The sequence below is a fragment of the Ciona robusta genome, chromosome 2 (genome assembly GCF_009617815.1).
Source record: "Ciona robusta chromosome 2, ASM961781v2".
Taxonomy (NCBI): domain Eukaryota; kingdom Metazoa; phylum Chordata; class Ascidiacea; order Phlebobranchia; family Cionidae; genus Ciona; species Ciona robusta.
The window spans coordinates 2524538-2546378 of record NC_143236.1 but is presented as its reverse complement, the minus strand read 5'-3'; the positions used below and the strand labels follow the sequence as shown (position 1 = coordinate 2546378).

The following is a 21841-nucleotide window of genomic DNA, read 5'->3' as shown; positions in this document are numbered from 1 at the left end:
CTGTTATACCGCTATGTATCAGTGGTAAATCTCGAATAAATAATATATTTTTAGTAGTGTACAAATGAATGCAGTATGTTTAATACAGCAGCGCTTCAATTATTTACATCGTCGTTTGAAAGCGTTAGTTTATGCTAAAACGTTTATTTGTTGCGCTTTCGGTCTTGTAGCGACATCAGAAGTGAAATGTTTCGGAAGGCGTTAAACCCGAAAACTCTGGGTTATACAGAAGCGCTAACCACTGTTCCACGGCGCCGAACATGTTATATTTTGTCTGACCGAGCTGTATAAATTGTTTCAAAATAGAAACTATCGCCGTACTGCTGACGCGTTTAATGCAAATTACAGAAAGTTTCGTTTACCTTTAAGCATAGAACACCTACTTATGTTCTAAGATTTTACCTTTCCAAAGATTTAAAGTAATCTGTTGCAATATCTATGGGGTTTCATTTGGAAAATGTTTAAAATGGTAGGGTTGCGCTATAGGGTTGTGAAGCCCTATAGTTGAGCATTGAGACATGCGAAAACATTGAATGAATAAACAAAAGCAACAAAATGTGCCACCTGTCAACCAAATAAATTGTAACATTTTAAAATTTCAGTTCAAAAATTATGCAACCAACTGATCAATTAAAAACATTTTGCTATCCAAAATATATCTCGATTTACCCTTTTTTCTTTGATGTGTGGTTTGATTTCGCCACAAGGGTGCAGTAGCGATTAAGAACATCAACACATTTTGTTTGGTATGTGTGATTGACTGGTTTCAAAACTCGCTGAAAGATGTCTATTTTGAAACGCTTCGTTTCATTCAATTTCATCCATAGGCATCCGTTTATCCTAAACGGTCAAAAATCTCTGCCAACTTTTATCATTTACTTACGGCACTTCATAGGCTTTGTTCTTTGTAGTTGCAAACACGATTAAACAAAAGGTTTCTGTATTCCAGACAATTGACAATATTGTTGCTGTTAAAGTAGTTATAATGATTATATCTAATCCGGAAATCTGTACTTACTCCTAGTTTGGGATAATAAGTATGCCTAAACAATTTCTAATGCAGTTATACAGAATCTTCACTCTACCTGAACGGCAAGATGCTTAAACCAACCAAAACGAAAACAAATTAGATAAATTTCGGGCTAGCCGGAACGTGCAGTAAAATAAACCAGAGAAACCGATATAGCACGTAGGATTAGAATGACTAGCAAATCGTTCGCCGAGGTCAAGTGCGTTGCCACAAATTTGTATGTTGTAGAGTTGTGGTAAACGTGGCGACTTGAAATATATGACAGACGTTTGTATGGTGAAGCAGCGGAAAGCGTTCAAATAAAAAAAATACGTCTGCTCTTTCCTAAAACGGAAGACTTGTTTTGTCGCAATGAAAAATACAAACAATATCTAGGTCTTAAAATTCGTGACAAAGTTCGTGATTTGGCTGGTTTCGTGCGGTCGTGCTGCACGAACAAATAGCGGAAGTCGGAAGAGTAACTATAGCGGAATTCCGTTGAGGCGACCAAGAAGTTTGAACGCCGTTCCGCGAGGTCATCTATCTTCGGGGCGACGATTAGTGGAACTTTGTAATCGAGCTGTGGTTTCTTGTCCAAAACACGGAGCTATGCGGTTGGTTGAGGTCCCCTCCAAATAAATCCTTATAAACCAAAATAAACGGAGGGTTCCGATTACGTTGCCATCGGCTTCTAATGGAAGCTTCTGCGAGAAGTAAGTTACGCTTGCCAGTTAGTCGTTTTTTAGCTGCGACGGTGCATTTTACGAGATTGTGATGAAAAATAGACGAACTTTAGTGGAATGTTCTTCTGCATGCTCAAATAAACAGAGGGCGAACCGCGCCTAAAAGCCAGCTTATAAGCCGAGACAAAGTGGCCAAGCGTAAAATTTCTTGACTAAATGCATGCATTATGTGAGGTTGCATTAGGCTCTTATGAGCTGAAGTGTCAGCTATTTCAACCACGCTCCATGTTTCCCATATTTGGGTAACATTCGCCAAAGGTTTTGCCTGCTGCGTATGCAACATGTAGTGCATTGTTATGCGGATGTGTTGGCAAAACTACTTTGCATTTGGGCACCAGCCAAGTCAGGTAAAAATCAGGAGTCAGAACCTGTACTTTTGGCCCATGTCGTAAAGCTACTTTCTCGAGCGAGTAATTAAGCGACTGGCGAATTTTTCGTGTTTGCGTAGACGCGTGACGTCACGCCGTCAAACAGAAGAAAGACGAGAAGAGACGACGACCGATTTGGATTTATTCAAGTTTAGACGATTCGAGGGCAAGCATCTGATCAGTCTGTTTGTTTAAGTTGTTGTAAGGAGGTTGTACGTAGCAGGCCATGATCAAACGAAACAATGCGCATTGTTGTAGTTGCGGTCCTTGTGACTCAACAAAGGCCGCTTAACAGGAATTCTCTGTTACGTCAGCACGCCGAGGAAAAAGCACCTGTGAGCTATAACCCGAGTGCGAGCTTAGCGAGTAAACAAACACAAAGGAAATAGCCGTAATACCTCGCCAGCTATATTTCAATGCGAGATCTACGATTGCCAAGTGATAGTGTAACCGAGCCCCTCTCTGTTTACACAAAAACGAGCTTGCCGATTTACGACTTTTACTCCATCAGTGCATAGCGGGTTTATGTCAGAGACGGTGCCAAATAGCGGAATTCCGCCCCTAACGATCCATGTCGAAGCCTAATTAAATCTATTTAACCCATATATTCCAAATGCCGTAATGCCGAGTTCGGTCGGCCGGCATAATTTGCTTAACCGCTTCGAAAGCGATAGAAGTTCTGCGAAGAACTCGGCTGTTAGACCGAAGAATGTTTGCCGTGCGTCACTTTTACTGATCTGAATATCGAGAAATACGTGCAAAGTCCGTATAACAGGTCGTGTCTTGTTTAGTCCGATTTCAAGACAACTTACCACTGTGGTTCTAGAGATAGTAGCCGTAGATTAAGTGGTCCTGACGCCTAGAAGCGACGTGCACGCAATAAGGCTCCCTTTATATCGTACTCGGCAGCGGGACAGGCAAGGTTGATGCACAAACACGCGGCGGTGTACGGTTGGGAACTGCAGACTGTCGTGTGGATAGTGATTGGTGTGTACTGTTTTAACCTCTCATATACCTTGGCAGCAATTAAGAATTTGCCCTGAAGGCATAAGAATGAAGCTGATGAGAGCATCAGGAAATGAAAAGTTTATAACATGCCGAGACGTCTTCGCCGTGATATGGTGCTGATTGGGATAAAGTGGGCCTACCTTTATTACATCACAGCAGCGTTTATGGCTATATTCTGCATCGACTCCTCCTGCCTCTGTGACGCACAAAGAACCGCATCAGGTAAGTCACCTATTGAACACGAGGTCCCGCGACGCTCCTGAGGTGAGGCGTTTATTCCTTCACATTATGGCGACAAACAGGGACCGTGTCGCCATAATCCAGCCGCGAAAATGCGACCGCGGTTTTACAGTACTTCCAAAACACGCGTAATATAAACATGCAGTGTCCGCTGCGAGTTTTGCCGACCATCATCGGGCCGACTGACTCCAAGTGCCTCTCGAAAAGGGAGCGGTTCCCTCTCCAAACTCAAGTGCGGGATGTACTTTTTATGAAATTTCTTGGGTCGAGTTACATTTTTCACCCCGAGCGATATTGGGGAACTCGCTTTATATATCTGACGTCGAATCTGTCGCATCTCGTATACTCGCCCCGAGCTCAATTCACGATACACAGAACCGAGCTAAGACGCTGATTTATAGACAATTAGTGTTAAAGACACCATAACCGGAAAATCTTGCACTTAAACGTTACTTCCGAAGAAAAATCCAGGATTAGCCTTTTCGAGTGTGGTGGTTTTCTTAAGTAGCAGTTCATCGATTGGGCCAGCTGAAATAATGGACAGCAGGCCCGCGACGGCTACGTAATGAGCACTGACTGTACGCCAAACTCGATTAAAACGTCCCAGTCGTCCGCTAATGTCGGTGTACGCCGTAATTCCGTCTGCTGCGTCATGACGTAATCACAGCCCTTTCGGCAAGGAATTCAGATTGTGTTTTGGGCCCGGATTAATTATTTAGCGGCCGGCTCGATAAAAATAGAAAATTGAACGGGACCGCAACTTGCTTGAGATGCGCTTGCAGATATTACGGGCTACGGGAAGGTGAAGTTTTGATTTTTCGCGATAGCTTCACCGACAGGGAGAATTGTGCCTTGCCATCCTTTCCGCAAAACTTAGAAACTTCCGGTTAGATTGAAAACTTATAATCCTCGTGTATAGATACTGACAGGCACGTCTTTATCAGCCAACAATTTAATTGGCAGCAAACTGGATCGTGGCAACCGCTGTGGCTTTGGTTGCGAAAAGGACCCGACCACGCTTTTCCCGTTTCCGTAGTCATGTTGGTGTGGTCGGCTTTTGTTACTAAAATCTGAGCGTTTGCGTTGGCGCGTCCGAATATACGATGTAAATGATGCAATGACGTGCGGTATTGTTACAAGGCGGCGACCCAGCTAACACTGTTGCTCCTTGGCACCGAACCTTAGGATCAAATCGAAACCTTTCCCAAGGTGGGGCGACTTCAAAGTTGTGGCGGACGAGATGGGATCGCGCACTAACAAAGCGATATAGAGAATCACCACTGTGACGTCATAGGAATGTTTGTGATCGGTGCAGGTGACTATGATGAAAGCAGTACACGACACGCCGAATTGAAATCGAAAGTGTGGTGCGGAAACCTCTTAAGGCTTCGTGTTGTAACAAGTTGTTCGTCGCTTCTTTGTCGTGCTGTCTGCTCGCGAATCGCGACATTCTAAAGGAAGTCCGTTTCAGAGAGGGCCGTCCTTTTGTGCGGAGTTTATTTTAGGCCAGGGCTGCGGGAGTCGAAGTTAATTTTTTGATCGCTGCCGGAAGGGGCAAGCCCGTATATATGTGTATTGTCTACTCGACGTACATGTTTTACATTTGACTCAAACTTGCAAGCCTCGTCGATTTTTAAAACCCGGTGTTTGAAAGATTGACTGCGAGTGCAAGAACCAGTCGGTCGCTTTGATATCGGTTAGAGTTGCTCGTACGCGCTCTTTTAGCCTCATTATTTGAAAGCTTAGACTAGCGGTGGCCTCTGCGAACCTATTAGGCCGCTAAATTATAGGTCTGATGTTTTAGGGTTCCGTTTTGCTTATTTAATTGTGAGTCGCTTCTAATATGCCAAAGTAAATACGGGAATGGGTGGCCGCTGTGTAATTAGCATAAAACAAATAAAGGATTATACGTCACCGCGTCAAAATACTCTCGTTTATGCGTTGGTTTGACCACAGTCAAATAGATCGAGCTGCGTTGAACACAAAGAAAAGAATAGTCTCTAAAGTGGTCGAGCAACCGCATTTTCCGGGCTGCAAGTTTTGAAGCGCTTAAAGTGTCTGAAATATGCCCAAGCTCGAGTGTTCGGCGGTTTCCAAAAACACTTTTCTGGCGGGCACCTTGTTTACCGATCTCTGTGCTTCCATGGGTTTGTAAGTGAAGCAAAATTCGCCGGCTGACCTGATGAGTGATGTTTTTTAAAAGGGTTTAACTAAATAATCCCCTCGGAATTCCTGTTCCCCACTAGACGACTTCAGGGTAAAGTACGACCTCGCTTTGACCGACTTGCCCCTAATTGGGGGCGATCTAGATCGGCCGAGGAGGCTAATCCTTAAGCACGAGCCAGCGCATTGAAAACTAAGATCTCTTTGACCAGCGGTTTAAACGTGCACTTGGACAGTGTCCAAATCGCTTATAACCGCATAGTCGAGTTTAACCGCTGTGTGGAGAACTATCCGCCACTTAATTTTAATCGCCTCATCCTGGCTACTTACCGCTTGGCGCAAAATAATATTCTGTGAATATGAGGTTTTAGACAGGCTCAGTAATTCAAATGCAAAGCTACACTCCTTATTTGCATTCGCCGGGTATTCAGCGCATATCTGATTGCAGTTTACATTTCAACTTAAGCGAATCCTTGCGAAACCGGCTTAATCGTATTTTTCTGAGGTTTTCACCGTTATAAATCTGTAATGGCCGATACGTAAGATCTGAGCATTAAGGTAAAACGACGACAGCTGTTGATAAATTGCCGTATTACAACTGATACTTTGAAATGTTTGGTATTTAAACACAACATGAGAAACGGCCGTTTTTACGCTGTTCAACAACTACTCGTGAGTCGAAATTGAAAGAAAAATTCTTATCTGGCCCAAGTACCCATGACTGTCTGGAAAATTATCTTCTTAGGATGTGATATGTTGTAGCGGAAGGAAAGCGATTGTTTCACCATTGTCGTGTCACGGGCCGCCGACGCGGAACGCGGTGAAAGGACGCGCGAAGTCGACAGTTAATGAACCGGCCGCCAGAAAATCATTAACGCCCGGAAAATTCCCACAGTTTAAAAAGAACAACTAGGTCGCCCGTGCCTAGCGTTGATTAGCCTTTCGCCGCTCTAATGCATTATTCAAACGGTATTGATTTTGGTCCGCGAAAAATCATGGTAATTCCGGTGCGTTTGTCAGCGGCTTACTCCGCCGGCTGTAATTTCATCTCTTAATGACGATGAAGCATTTCGTCACTGACCGCGCCACCTAACACGACACGCTGCTCTGTGATCTCGCAAACTGCAAAATGACAGGCATTATGACAGATCGTTCTACACTTGTCCCGCGGTTACGTTTACTTTGACGTCAACAAGCTACTGTATAAAACTTACACCTGCTGTTCGCGTCGATCCGCTATCTTCGATGCCCTTTGATGTCACCAGGGCCACAGATAACCTAATGGAACGACAGACCAGCATAGCTTTTTAAGTCTCAATAAAGTCGAATTTATCTCAATACTGCAGATGGAATGCCAGCATAGTTTCGAGCGTTTGTTTAGTCTTCTTTTGCTGCTGAATTCACTCACATTGAGTTTCCCACGTCGGCGGCATTCCACACAAAGATACCCTCGGTCAAGACCGACTATTGTCGGATCATTGTACTACAACAGATTTCAAGGTCCTTGTTTGATCCACGCTTCATATTTGTGTGTTTAGCCACTCTACCCTTGTACGCCTTATATGGCAAGTACACGCGGTACTTATATACACATTAAAGTCCAAGATCACGCTTAATACGAAGTATTAGCTTAAACCGAAAAACGGTTGGCACATGCTGTTTTCTGTTTTACTACAGGAAAACACAGCCGTATCGTACCAAAATCTAGAAACAACTAAATATCAGATTGCGCTACAAAACATTGTTTGCGCCAAATTCACGCGATTACTCCTTTTTTGGCAACAGTCATCACGAGTTACATATTTTTGCGATTTAGATAATTCATGTTGTTGCAAATGCGGTTAAACTGGTTGTACGAATTACATGGCCAAGTTTACCACCTTTTTTAATACTGGATAAGACGAGTATTTTCGTTTAAGCTATGCTGTATATAACCGTAATCTTCACTAAATATCATTATATAACTTGACATAGACTTGGCCATCTAAAACGAAAGATATAAATTACCCTTATCATAACCCCACTGATTCTGAGTAATTCCCAACAACCTGAAACAAGAATACAAATGTTTGTTTATGCAAATAAGCGAACACTGTAAATTTGAACCTTTGATATATAGGGTTATAATCAGCACCATCTGGGCAGCATTTATTCAAAACGATTACTTTTTATTTGTTTATAAGGTGCCGCACCTTCTATTTGCCCCTTTCGTTATTTAATTAAATAAATCTTCTTTATCGTATGCGGATAAAATTCTATGGTTTATTTCACTTAAAAATAAACCGCAATTTACATGCAGCTCTCGCTCCAAGGCAAGTTCGTTGCGATCCTACAAATTGTTCCGAATGCAATCTCTTAAACGGGTGCCTCAAATGTAGACCCAAGTGGTTCATATTAATAGAAAAGCTGGGCTCAAGAGAAATCGGTCGCTGTTACGAAACTTGCCCAAGTGGATATTACCACAAAAGATCAAATGTTACAATCAGTACTTGTTTGAGTAAGTAAATTTTACGTTTAAATATTCGTTAGCAGAATTGTAATGCCTTTTAATAATACATTAAGATGCCTTAAGAACGTGATCTATCTTTGCTAATTATGATGTTTGTCAGTTTTCGTCCCCATTGATGTTTAAATATCTTTGCCTTTATCGCGCCCATCGAATACCCAATTCGTGTTGCAAATGAGACGTAGCTATCTTTGGCCAAAGCGGTAAATTAGTGCAGAGTTTTAACGACTTATATCTGGTGCGTGCAATTCCAAAAAGTAAGATGATAATTCAGTCCGAATTCCAGACGCTTGATAACCCTACTAACGACGCGTCACTCGTAATTACTTAGAAAATGTTTGAAACCAAAACAGCAGCCAGGACCAAACATGGCAGGACTTCTGACCAATCAACGTCACTTATCGTGATCTGGCCGGATTAAGGGGGTCATTAGAAACACAAAGCTCTTTCGAACGTCACTAGGAGTGTGTATACGTCACACTATCAAGCCACAATCACGAAACCGGGGATGGCACCTCAAAGCGAGCGACGCACCGGGACACGGCTTTTCAAATCAATTTCATGCCTGGGCCCGACCGAACACTGCTTTCTCGTAAAACACGCTGTTTAACACGACCCCGGTGCAACTTTCCCCGCGTCTCCTATTCGACCGGAACCAGAGAACAAACCGCTCATTTCCACGTACTCCTCAAACCGCTCACGACTCTTTGACGAGCGTTTCCGCTAAAGTGATCACAGCACGGCGCCAGTGATCGACCGGCCCCACTTTCGAGGACTTTTTGTTTTCCTGCTGGCGAAGAAACGTAACTTGAATCTAATGATGATGCTTCACCCACCGCACCCACAAGGGCAGCGTATACTCAAAAAGACCCACCTCACCCCGGCTATTGTTCTAGACGCAAAATATTTACATCCCGAATGACTCGCCCGTCTCGCAAACAATCAGTACCGTTCGAGCCCCTAGAATCCGCAACGAAACACAGACATCTAATAAATCAACGAATGCAAACGGGGAGGGAAACCCGAAACGTGACAGAGTTGTACGCCCGGTCACCGTAGCAAATATACCCAGTCAGCCAAAGTTAAACCCCACATAAGTTGTTCTAAACCCGACGCTTAATTATTCATATGATTACATTCCTGGTGTCGACGACTAATATTGACCAAACACGATTATTTGCATCGTGACGTCATAATAGCATGATGGACAAGACCGCTACCAGTTTGTTGTCGTAAACCGTCTGGGAACGCAGGTACCAGCACAGCACAACAAATATGAGAAAGACTCTTTGGCAGAAAATTACGCTTAGAATTCTACGTATGTCTCTGCTGCGTACAAAACCTTTTCGACAGCCGGTTCAACGACAACAATGCACAAGCTCTATTGTCTGTTAGTTGCAAGTTGACGCATTTTGAAGAATAGGAACATGAAAATGACCGCACTAATACAAAAAACACAACACCTTTAAATGCTAATTGCTTAGATTTAAATTCAAGAACGTTATACAGTATATACTATTGGCAGCCGCTAAATGAACAATCTTGTTTTGTTTGCTGATTAAATTATACGGTGCGGGAGTGCCCTCGCCCAGCTGAAGCGGTTTTTGTAATTAGATCCATGATGACCGAATATACGCAAAACTGTTGGCAAATAAGGAAAGGAATAACTATTGTTTAATAAACACTTGGTTTCGGTAACTGAAAATGCACTGTATACCACAGTAGAGCATTTGGGTTTAAGAGCTATTTTAAGGTATACTTGCGCTTCCAATAATACCGAAAATAGAAACAGTTCTTTGTTTAGAACTGCTGACGCGTTGTGAACTATTAATGTTACGCATCGGTATGCATAGCTTCTCTGAAAATAGGATTTACTGTAAACTTCTGTTAATATAGAAAATAGATTTTACTGGTACAGTATATTTAAAAATATATATTAGTGTACTTTCTCGTTAATGTTAAATGCGTCGGAACAGATCTTTTCTTCTATAGTCAACATCCGGCACAATAGACCTCAATAAGTTTACAATAAGGAGATTACGGCCAGTTAATAATAAATAAAACTTTTGATTGACTCATGCCAAACAGCTTTATCAATTGCAAATCATATTGTTGCAAAAATGCATATCGGTTTCGGACACATTTGTAATAAAATAGATAAATATAAACCATAATATTAAAAGGAGGTATAGAAACTATTAGGCCTGAAATATGTTTTAAAATTTTGTGGAGAATAATGGAATACTTTAAAAACATAATAATGCATGGTAAGGTGGGAGAAGACGAGACACTTATATTCATTCTATTTTCTCGTCCCATTTGGTAGTAAACAAATAAAAACATTGAAATAACTATAAAACCGCATCCTCAAGACTCATATTGACGGTTGTTGATTGTTTAAAACACGAACCGGATATTTGAATATTATTTGCTAAAGGTGTCCCATCTTCCCCCACAGTAATATATTTTAGCATATAGTATTGTCTAGTGTCGTCAAATGTTGATTAAATCGTGTTTTTCTAGAATGCCCTGGGAACTGTACTTCATGCTTCGGCAATTTTTGTTTACACTGCAATGCAGGATATTACCGGCAGTCAAACGGAAAATGCAAAAAAGGTGAATGTACGATTACAGAATGTTTATTGACAGTTACGACAAACTAGTATATAATAGTTTGTTTAAATGTTACGCAAGTCATTAGAATGAGTTAACATCTGTATTGAACCTTTTTTTTTGTTTTTTTTCAGTCAAGTGCCGAGTAAAGTGTCATGTTAGGAAAAACGAAACTCGGAGGTGCCCCGGTGGTGGATTTTACGGCCGGAAACGATATCTGTCGAAAAGCAAAGCGTGTAGGAAAAGAAAAAGAACGTGCTGTGGCAGAAAGAGAAGAACTATTTGTAAGTGTCCGAACAGCAAAAGTCTGATTGCAATCTTTTCATTCCAAGCGAGTAGATAGATGTGTGATCAAGAACCTCGGGCGATTATAAGCCAGTCTCACAACGGTGACGATAGGTTGCTGGTATTTCTTCAACAAGTGTGTATCGGTTGAAATATATCCCTTTCTCTGTATTACCCGTCTGAGATTAAATTCCTTCAAGTCCCACTCATAAGCGACGCATTATCTCTTCTCACCTTTATGGTGTATCAAAGGCCCAACAAAGCCTATGGAACAAACGCTAAACCTTGAACGTTTATTTTCATTATTCTACTAAACAACTCTGTCATCGACTTTCTTCGATACACTCCAGCGATAAATGCATGCCGATAACCCGATAAACTGTACCTTATTTTTCAGGTCGCCGAAATAGGAATGGCAGAAAAAGGAAGCGAGGGAGAAAAACAATTAAAAGATGCAATAATGACACTAAGAGCCACAGCAATAGACAACGCGAAAACAGACCTTGCGTGAACTGCTCGTTTTTTTCTCGAAAATTGGCACCAACGACAATATCTTCCGCCTCCAACAGGTCATGATTTGACGAGGAGCGTTGGTCCTTCTTGCGAGAATGTTCTTTCTATATTATTGTTATTGCCTTTTAGTGGTTTCCGTGCGCGTTATACAGTATTTTATTGTCATCGTTACTTTATTTTCTATTTTCGCTCATCGATCATGTTGTTTGCGTTCGACCCGGGAAATATGTTTCCGCAACAGCCGGCCCAGTTACCGCAGTCCTGTTTGCAGGGTTGCCTTCGAGCGGCCAAATTCTCGCTCACCTTAATCCTTTCAATGCAAACAACAAGATATGCGCAGTTCATCGGCAACACTCACCGCTAAGTGCAGATTATCTTCAAATCACAATCTCTGTGTTTCCGAGGCTGGGCGAGGACGTCTCCCTCCAATACAAATTCTATTGCGCCCGCTAAATATCTCAAGCCAGGCTCTTCTGTCGGGAGATTTTATCCAAACAGCTCCCACTCCAACACTGCCCTGTCATCAGCAACCGTGTCGCCCCGAAAAGCGACGGGGAGCACCTTATGCGTCGTTCGAGTTTTCTTCGAAATAAAAAGTATGTTTGTTTTTTACATCGACTTTAGTAACAAATTGGTGGTTCGCCCCGCAAGGTTTAGTCTACTGCTCAATGTCTAAAGCGGATTAAGAGACCTCAAATGATCACACAATCCTCTGCAGAGTTCAAATCGGTTGCTTTACATACCTGTAACAACTGTCAATCATACACAAAGATAAATATTCAAATCCCCTCTAAGGTATTGGCATGTATAAGCGATCTGAGCTAAATTTGTTTCTGCTAAACTACAAATCAAAATAACATGAAAAGCGCACGAAGGGCACACGTGTACTCACGTTGCCAACTCAAACGTAATAAGCGTGGACACAGTAAATATTGTGACGGGTTGCGTAGAATCGCGACATACCATGACAACGCTAAACCACATCGGCGAAGCAATGTAACCACAATATTTTCCACGTTGCCATAGTTAGGTCTATCCACAAAAGATTCCAGGACTTGATTTTAAACATTAACCTGTTAGCGCCTAAACCTCAGCACTAACCAAGACGTCATCCTCACTAATGGGTATTGATCGATTCTGCGAACCGTATATACGGATTAAGCGCACAAAGTTCAAAGTCTCAGAATAACCGCCGGCACATCTATTGACTGTAAACTAACTAATGAATCACTTGGACGAAGAAGCAGGTCACAGTTTGACAGCAAGGACGCATTTCTACATGAGGTCTCTGACACACCATGCCTCCAATAGCCACAACAACTTCGAAGAAGATTAGAGCATTTTCAATATAGCGTCCTAATTTCTTTGTGACCCAAGAGCAATTAAAGACATTGAGAAAAGCATGAACCCCAGGCCTTGTGCAGCAAGGATCATGAGGTGAATATACACAATAAACATCTTCGTATACAGCAGACGTTCAACTCCGTTGCTCAGCTCCAGCGCAGACACCACAAGCACGGTGCAATGTGGTACCAAAACCCGTTCCAATTTCCCATCGTGCTTCGACCGTACCTGGTAATAACCTCGATCTAATTAATCCTTAATTAATCCGTTACCAGCGACAGTGATTGACACGTCAACCGCAGACTGCTGTGACCGGGGTGTAGCCAACCATATAGGTACATTGGCTGGTGCACCAAACAAAGGACACAATTAGTTGGTATAAGTTAATCCCTTTTCTGTAAACTTTTCAAGGATTATAAGTGTTCCATGTCTCCAAAGTAGTTGTGTGAAAATACGGTTTGTTGCAACAACTTTTAATTGGACGTAAAGAACCCCAGGAGAAACAAATATGGCATTCATGGCCTGGGAGTTTATCTTCAAATTCTTGGTTGTCACTATTGCATGGGTGTTTGGTATTTATCTGTTTTAAAGCAAGTGCGATTAAATTGAATAAACCAATAACATTTTTAAACGTTTCTACCGGGAAAACCAACCTATGGCAAGCAAAGTGCGCTGCAGCACCTCGAAATGTTTAATAGTTCTTACTAAACACACTATAGAGGGCGCCATGGTACACAACAATGTTAGTTGATTCGCTTTAATGAAAAATAAAGAAGATAAGAATCATAGCGAACTTAAATTTAAGTATTTAAGTTCGCTATGATAAGAATATATCAGGAACCAAAATGACAAGAACAGACAGTCTTTAGAAGTTGTTATATGTTGTATTGGTTAACTTCCACAGTTTAATCGCTGGGATAAAAAAATTATATTTAGTTTTTGAGAACTGAGAATGTGTTATACACATATCGCGCTTTAACTGGCGTCGTGATAGCTTAGAAATTGAATAGATAGTAAAATGTGTACGACGCCACAAAAAGGTTATAACCAATGCCTAATCTTTATATGCCAAAAAATATACGCCTTCCGTGTAAAGAAAACTCTTAGTTATAAACCGCACTATCGCAAAAGAAGTTTTCGAATACAACTCTGTAAATATTGACTATTAAAATACTTTCCACAAAAAAATCAACTTGACGAAGAGCGGTATAACACATTGAACCGCATACCTGTATATTGGCCGTGACTTGTGGATTTTGTGTACAATTGCGCGTCGATGACTGTTCTATCATCCGTTTCGCGTTAGATCATTAAATCTGTTTGGTTTAACACTCGGAAGCGTTGTATTGCATATAATAATACTGTTTATGGTCAAAAAAATGTCAACAGTTTGCATTTAAATACAACAAAATTTGTATGTCAACAGGTCGCATATAGAGATTTCAAAGTTAGTAAAGACGTTGAGAAATTGAAGTGTTTAGTTACACATTGTGTGTTGCCTTTGACGTAAGCTCACGTGGTTGAAACGAACCTGTCACAAACAATTCTCTGTGTATTGTCTGTCGCACCAGGTTTGCTTACAGCAGTGTCAGTGCTGGATCGGTTGCAGACCAACTATTAATATGTAGTATAGATTAGTTCACGCGGCAAGCAGATAGCAATATTGAGTAAATCGTTTACTATACCCACAACATCCGACAGCGACCTATAGTTTGCATACAACTAAAATTGTGTGGGCGAAAAGGACTTGAGAAGCATTTGCGGAGTTTTGCCATGCGGTAAAGTGCAAACGAGGTTATCGTTTCCGCAACTATAGTAAGACTTTCAAAACTTATCAATGCGTTTTCATTGGATCAAGTTCACTACAACGTGTAGGGTTCTAATAACTGTGGCAGTTGTGCAGTTAGTTTTCGTCATATACTTCAAGTAAGAAACTTCTTAATCTAGCTAAAGAGTATTATTGAATGCATCTTCCGCGATAGGCCTAATAAGCCAAACAATGCATAATAAGGCTTTTTACGGTAACAAAGTGTTCTTTTAAACACATTGGTTTTAAGTAAAAGTAGACATTAAACGTCGGGTTACTAACATTAAATTGGATTTGTTTTCTGAATATTTAAGTTTGTATAAATATTAAAGGTGTTCGCATGGTCCTCTGTTATTATTTCTTTACAGAACAACAGTTCCCTTATCATGTCCTGGTGTTATACAAAATGACAGGCAGAACACAATGGTGCATGAGCAACGGCAAGGTTGGTTTGAAGTGAATGCGTAAATTGTCTAGAGCCTAAACACACCCAAATGAACATCGCTTTGGTATTCGATAGAGTGTGATTTCCTAATTCCAACGACACCTAACTTGTTATAATCGGTTCTGTATAACCAAAGATATTCCGGCTCAAACACCGTGAAATTCATAAAACTGATTTAAAAGTTGCGTGGCGAAAAAATTGAAAAGTGTACTACCCACGTGATAAATTACGTCCAAAACTGTTGAAGCGTGGTCGAGAGGCGAGAGGCAGTGTTTTCAGCGAAAAACGAGAGAATAAAAATCGCAGATTCCGCTTTTACGAATGAATCATCACGTAACTAGTACGTTCCTATGTCACAGTCACGAAGCTCGTAGTAAAAAAGGATAGCGCTGGAGATCACTGTTTGAGGACGATTATCTCCGCCTATGCTGGACCAATTTTATTAAGTAAAGAATTTTTGTAATCAATAGAACGGTCGCTTTCTGAATTTACCACAAAAATAAAGGTAACGTGGGGTGTGTTTACGCTTTTTAAAACTAACACATTGGAATAGGTAGTAATAGAATAAATGTCATTGTGTTGCGTAGTAGGGTGGGGAAAGATGGGACACCTTTTCGTTCCATTTTCTCGTCTTATTTGTTTGTTAACAAAGAACATTCAAAGAAGTATAAAACCGTAACCTCACGACTCCCGTACACCGTTGTTTATTGTTTAAAACACGATCAGGATGGTTGGATATTATGTGATAAAGATGTCCCGTCTTTCCCCATCCTACTATATAGTGTACAGTTGTAACAGATACTCCGATGTAAAACTAGATTGTACACAGAACGCCTTATTTATTACAGAAGTCTATCTGCTCAGTAAACAGTGGTGTATGATTTCTTTCCTTATAGAATACTCAGACCGTCTGCTGCGCTCAATTGAACGTAATGCTAAAGAAATTGGATATTTTGTCAACTCGCAGTTGGACGAAATGAAACCATACGTAAAACAAGAAACTAAGGAAATATTTAATGAACAGAAAAGGTGAATTATACAAGAATAAACATGTTCGTATATGGCATATTTTCTTTCTCAAAACTATCTGTACACAGAACATATACAGTATGACGTCACGTTGCAAACGGTGTTGTGTTATTGGTTCCTACTGTTGAGTTTGAATCGAGTGAGCGGTTAAATTTCGAAAAACTTTTTGACAACTAAAACATATACGTCCTTTCGAACAGAGCTATACGCGCGTATAGTGATAAATAGGCTATATACGACACCAGCATGCTGGCCAATATATATTATCATTACATGGTTTAATAATTTGGCTTTATGTGAATAATGAAAACATGTTGATGTTATTTATATTTGGCACTTAAGTAATACGACATTTCATATCAACTTCGGCCATACAATGTACATAATGGTAACAGTCTCTATACTATACCTGTTGCAAATACAAAGGACCAAAGTTTTTTTTTTAAATTAAGGTTACTATTAACTCGGATAAACACATTGCGCTCTATAACCGCTGATAAAAGAAACAGAAAGTCGCAAAAGCTGTTGGTGGAGTTGGAAAAACGAATTCAAACTTCGCAGGTATATTTCTAATGATATAGTAATAGTAAATTTCCCACAAACGAATTGGTTGGCACACAGAAGTTAGTTATAAGTACAACATTTTAATCCGTATATAGCTTGTTCCTTTTTCTTTTAGACCCCTAGTGTTTGTTATGCTTTGTACAAAATGTATACCCCCAAATATGTTTTACAGTTAAAATGAACGCCAAGTACAGCTAAATATAGAAGTAAGTGTAGCTGTAGCCTCTAATAGTTTACCATGGCAACACCCAATGTCACACGAACTCCTTTCAATAGTAATTTCCGTTTCTCTTTTACCACAATTTCAGTTATTGTTAAAATTTAGAACCCCTTGAAATGCGAAAAAATCCTACGATGCGTTCTACCTGGAAGCGGACTAGGATCCCAAATGCACCAGCTTGTTCATTGCTTCTTGGCAGCGTTTGGAACAGGACGTGTATTGGTACTTGAGAAAGGGGCAACCATGATTACATACGGAACTCTGGTAGAATCAGTGTTTAAACCGCTGAGCGAAAATTGCAGAGATCGCCCATCCCCCAACGCTGTGATTTGGAACGGTAAGATTTTACTTTGTAGTGCGATACGTTAATTTGAAAATATGCACATTGCTAAATGAGTCACCACAACAATTTGTTGGTTTCACGTGTAAACGTATAATGAGCAGAAGCTTCGTTTTTTTCAGGAAACACTGATCAAAACGAAGATGTTGTCATGGTTACATTTGGAAGTATAGCTTCTAACCGTGGCATGTTTGCCCCACCAATTATTCCACTCGAAATGAAAGATGAACTGGTTAAGTTGATGGGTGAACCAGAGGCGTGGTTTGCAGGCGCTTTTGTTAAGTATGCCATGCGACTTCAACCAGACATACAAGAGAAAATTGATAAAGCAACATCAGAAATGGACCTAGCTCCTCCGCTTGTGGGGTGAGTGGCCATAAAACGCAACAGTATATAGCGTTCAGCAACAATAGCCAGCCAGAATATACAGTATGGTGGGGGTAAGATGGGACACCGTGGGCACATGTATAGCATTCGAATATCCTGATCGTGTTTTAAACAATTATAACAACCGTCTATTAAAGTCGTAAGAATATATTTTTTTAATTCGTTAAATGTTTTTTTTGTTTAATACCAAATGGGACAAGGAAGTGGATTGAATAAGTGTCCCGTTCCCCTCAATCTACCATATATATTCGAATCTTTTTACCGCATTTTAGCAACATTTAAAATCACAAGTTTTGCTGTTTATAAAGAGACTTGCAAGCATGTATTTAAACATACCGCTACATGCATTTTATAAGTTCGTAATCAATACAAACGGGACAAAAAGAAAATATAGTTAGGTTTGATATTTAAAAGCTTCTTTACTCTCAGGTTTATTGTAAACAGGTTCAATATGGTAGAATATGCTTAATATTTAAAAGTCAATATTTGCTTGAATGTTTAATTTCAATTTATTCCAACAGTATTCATATTCGGCGAACTGATAAGTTACTCTGGGAGGCACAACACCATTCTGTTGAAGAGTACATGCGTCACGTGGTAGAGTATTATGACGTAAAGAACCTGGAGACCAATGAGGAACCGAAAGAGAGAAAAGTTTACGTGGCAAGCGATGATTTAACAACAGTTACTGAACTTAAGAATAAGTATGCTAACATGATTTTATAGTAGGCCTATGTTGTTTTAGCAAAATTATAAGAATAAATTTCTAATCATATACATATAGTAGGGTGGGTGATAAGACAGGACACATTTAGTACGTAGTATCCAAATATCCCGATCGTATTTTAAACAATTAAACGGCCTAATATGCCCTATGCCATGGGATTCTTGGGGACACTGGTTTATAATTCTTTGATTGTTCTTTGTTTGCTACCAAATGGGACAAAAAATATATATTTAAAAGGTGACCCGTCTTCCCCCACCCTATTATATTGAGCGAAATAATAAACAAAACACCACATTTACCATTTATGCGTAACAATTTGACCTTAAATTAAAACTTAACAGGTATCCCAACTACAAGTTCATTTCTGGACAGTCAGCAAGTAGTAGAAATCATGAAGGATTGGTCGGCGTTGTTACTGACGTATTGATTCTCTCCAAATGCGACTACCTTGTTTGCACATTCTCTTCTAACGTAAGTTTATGCTTTTAAGCTGGGTTTCACCTATTTAATCTACAGACCTACATCCTTGCTTGTTTTATAAATACCAATTAACTAATCTAATGTACTAGAATCGCACTTATAACTGCAGTGACTGTATATTTAAGTAACCTATCTATCTGCTGCCACAGGTTTGCCGTCTTAGTTACGAACTGATGCATACTCACACAGCAGATGCCTCAGTCAAATTTCATTCTCTAGACGATATATATTATTATTTAGCACCACGTTACCAAGTCGCGGTGCTTCCCCACACAGCGGGGAATTCCAAAGAAATTGACATAGAAGTTGGTGACGTCATAGGGGTACGTGGAAACCACTGGGATGGATTTTCCCTTGGCTTAAATCGTAGGACCAGCAAAGTGGGCCTGTATCCATCGTTTAAAGCTACTTTTAAAGTGAACACTGGACATTTCCTGGATTATCAATTATAGACTGCATGCGAAATCCTTACCATGTGAAGATTAGTGCAATTGAGTACACCCAAAGAGGTGTTTATTTTTATTGTTTTAGTAACTTTGTTTGTATCCAGTTGTTGAATGCATTCGTATTTATTTTTATTAAAATTATCATAGAGGTTGGTGAACGTACTACTTGTCCCACTTATAGAAAGCAAGAAGCCAAGTATTTCTTGCCATTAAAAGGACCAGACTGCACTTGATTATCCAGATGGAAATTCAATCATCAGCACTTAGTGGAGATGGTAACAACAAATTGTGATGTGTTCTGTCATGACCCAGCTTTGTGTGATTTATTATTGTTTTTTGAATTTTCGCTGCTCGACAAAACTTCGTTTTCAGCATCCAGTCTTTCTTTAGCTCTGAACACCTGAGAAAATGGATTTCAAAGCTTCATGATATCTATTACAGAACATCTGAATAAATGAATTTAGCTTATTTGGTTATACCTTGTGCCCATCTATAGGTTACCAAGTATTTGACTTTGTGAATAGAAGTGTCAAGCTTAGAACATGTATCCTCTGGGATAACAGGCAAGCTAACTATATAATATTTTAGTTAGTTACTGCAATGACAATGACTATAAACAAAAAAAAAAGTCTTTTTATGTGGTCAGTGTCACTAGTCAGTTGTCAGACTAACCATTTCAGCTCACATACAAAATAAAACAACAAGAATGAATAAGTATAGTGGACAGAATCACTGTTACCTTGGATTGAAGGTAAAAGGAACCACCCGATGCTTTGTCATTTACTTTCATTAAATGTTCATAGTTCTGAAAAAAATGTAACTGACAGATAAATTTAGATTAGATATCAGGGTATTTATTTTTAAAGTTAATTGTTTGTAATTGTATGTTTTGTACTACAAGAGATATTATAACATAGTGTAATTGTTTTTTGCATTAAATTTGCAAGTACTTTAATTTGTCTACAGACAATGATATTAATAATAAAATAAAACCTTATTAATTTCTTCTATTGATTTAATGTTGGAAACGTTAAGTATTTGTTGAGCTTCATCCACTGACATCCCCAACAAACTTGATTGAGCTGCCGAACCTGCCCCCTTTTCACCACCACCGGCTTTATTTGCTGCTTGTTGACTTGCTGGGGTAATACAAGAATCAAAACAAATAAATGAACATTCATTATGAAATCAATTTGATTAAACATTCCTAATTCTTAGTAGCAAACAGGTTACACATTGCAAACAAAGCAATAATTTATGCAAGACAATCTGCTTTGTTTCAACTAGGGATGCACATTACAGAATAATTAGGTATTCTAGGATATCCTAGAATACTTTATTTCGAATCTAGAATTCCGAATCTAGAATTTCGAATCTTTTTGTATTTATAGGAAAAAATAATTTTACCCACATAAGTCAGTTTATTGACTCTTTCATAGCAGCCTTGTTGGATCATGAGCTGTAAAATTATCAAAAATTGTACTATTGTGTAGTTTTTGCAACATGAAACGTATAGCAGGCTATGAAAAGACGTTGTAAAACGTTTACTCTCGAAAGTCCCACAAACACAAAAATATTTTTTTTTTAATTATTAAATTTCAAAAATTGTTAATATAGTATATGAGATGATGTGTGATGACGTCATTAAACAGAATACCGAATCCCGTAATTAGATTCGAATACAAAAGGATTCGAATCTCATAGATTCGAAATTCTGTAATGTGCATCCCTAGTTTCAACACAGCTAGTGTGTTCAGTAAGAATAATGCAATCGGTATAGACAATGTGTGCAGTGTAGGTTGCAAGTCCAAATGGTTTTTGAGTTATCCAAATAACCAAAATATTGCAACTGCGCAATGGTTTTTTGACCATAACTCAAAAACCATTCGAGGTATCGGACCAAAAGTCAGTTTGGTAAACTCATAGTTCTATTAGGTACTCCTGCAGACTGGGGCAAGATGAGCAAAGTTGTACATTAAACACATGTTTTCATACATGTTATTAATACAATCTTAAAGGTGTTTACAAAGTGTAATTTCTATTCAAAAGAATACATGTTGTATAATAAAATTATTTAAAACCTGCAAATTCCTTTCTTACAGCTCGTCCGAAAGCTCTCCCAACAACTTGCATGCCCGCTATGATTACACGCACCAGATTATTCGCCTGTAATATAAACATTATGAACATTTTTTATACAATTAAAACATGAATTTATATATACGCTTATGATATAAAAATTCTATACCACTTATATTAGAAGTTAAGGTATATTGACTATATTCGATAACAAAAAAAGTAAATATTTTTATTTACCATTTTTGGCGTTAATGAATAAATCAACTTGAAATTTGTCGAGATGTTAGTAGAATACGAATAGCAGTAAAACTCTTTCCAGGATATTCAAAAGGAATACCTAATTTCCAACACTATTTACGTTCACAAGTCACAACCATTGTACGTAAAATGATGCAACTGCGTGAAGCGTGATTTTGTTCAATAGTGTTGCCAGGTGATTTTGAAGGTTAATTCATATTACGCATTTATTAATAAAAAGCTGTTATTATACTTGCCTAAAACAGATTGTATTTAACTATATTTTTT

General features: G+C 39.4%; 3 protein-coding genes across 6 annotated transcripts; 2 read left to right on the top strand and 1 right to left on the bottom strand.

Moving 5' to 3' along the window:
• Window positions 1-3114: 3114 nt before the first annotated feature.
• Window positions 3115-12060, top strand: LOC149740059 (uncharacterized). 2 transcript variants are annotated; one of them, XM_089871463.1, is made up of 6 exons: window positions 3212-3350; window positions 6878-7031; window positions 7831-8028; window positions 10561-10653; window positions 10785-10934; window positions 11333-12060. In XM_089871463.1, exons 2-6 carry the CDS (start codon window positions 6878-6880, stop codon window positions 11509-11511), a joined length of 774 nt encoding a protein of 257 aa, XP_089727589.1. In that variant the 5' UTR covers window positions 3212-3350; the 3' UTR covers window positions 11512-12060. The 2 variants fall into 2 exon arrangements, with proteins under 2 accessions (XP_089727590.1, XP_089727589.1); XM_089871464.1 differs by lacking the exon at window positions 6878-7031 and having other exon boundaries at window positions 3115-3350.
• A 2150-nt stretch (window positions 12061-14210) lies between these two features.
• Window positions 14211-19395, top strand: LOC149740058 (alpha-(1,6)-fucosyltransferase-like). 3 transcript variants are annotated; one of them, XM_089871400.1, is made up of 9 exons: window positions 14211-14718; window positions 14968-15044; window positions 15941-16073; window positions 16526-16634; window positions 16963-17194; window positions 17320-17563; window positions 18106-18288; window positions 18653-18782; window positions 19032-19395. In XM_089871400.1, exons 1-9 carry the CDS (start codon window positions 14630-14632, stop codon window positions 19092-19094), a joined length of 1260 nt encoding a protein of 419 aa, XP_089727526.1. In that variant the 5' UTR covers window positions 14211-14629; the 3' UTR covers window positions 19095-19395. The 3 variants fall into 3 exon arrangements, with proteins under 3 accessions (XP_089727526.1, XP_089727525.1, XP_089727527.1); XM_089871399.1 differs by having other exon boundaries at window positions 14213-14718; window positions 18941-19395; XM_089871401.1 differs by lacking the exons at window positions 14211-14718; window positions 14968-15044 and adding an exon at window positions 15099-15549 and having other exon boundaries at window positions 18941-19395.
• LOC149740057 (mitochondrial import inner membrane translocase subunit tim16-B-like) lies at window positions 19283-21756 on the bottom strand. The gene is made up of 5 exons (XM_089871475.1): window positions 21554-21756; window positions 21319-21403; window positions 20231-20376; window positions 19977-20042; window positions 19283-19637 (listed from the first exon to the last, which is right to left on the bottom strand). Exons 1-5 carry the CDS (start codon window positions 21554-21556, stop codon window positions 19539-19541), a joined length of 399 nt encoding a protein of 132 aa, XP_089727601.1. The 5' UTR covers window positions 21557-21756; the 3' UTR covers window positions 19283-19538.
• Window positions 21757-21841: the final 85 nt, after the last annotated feature.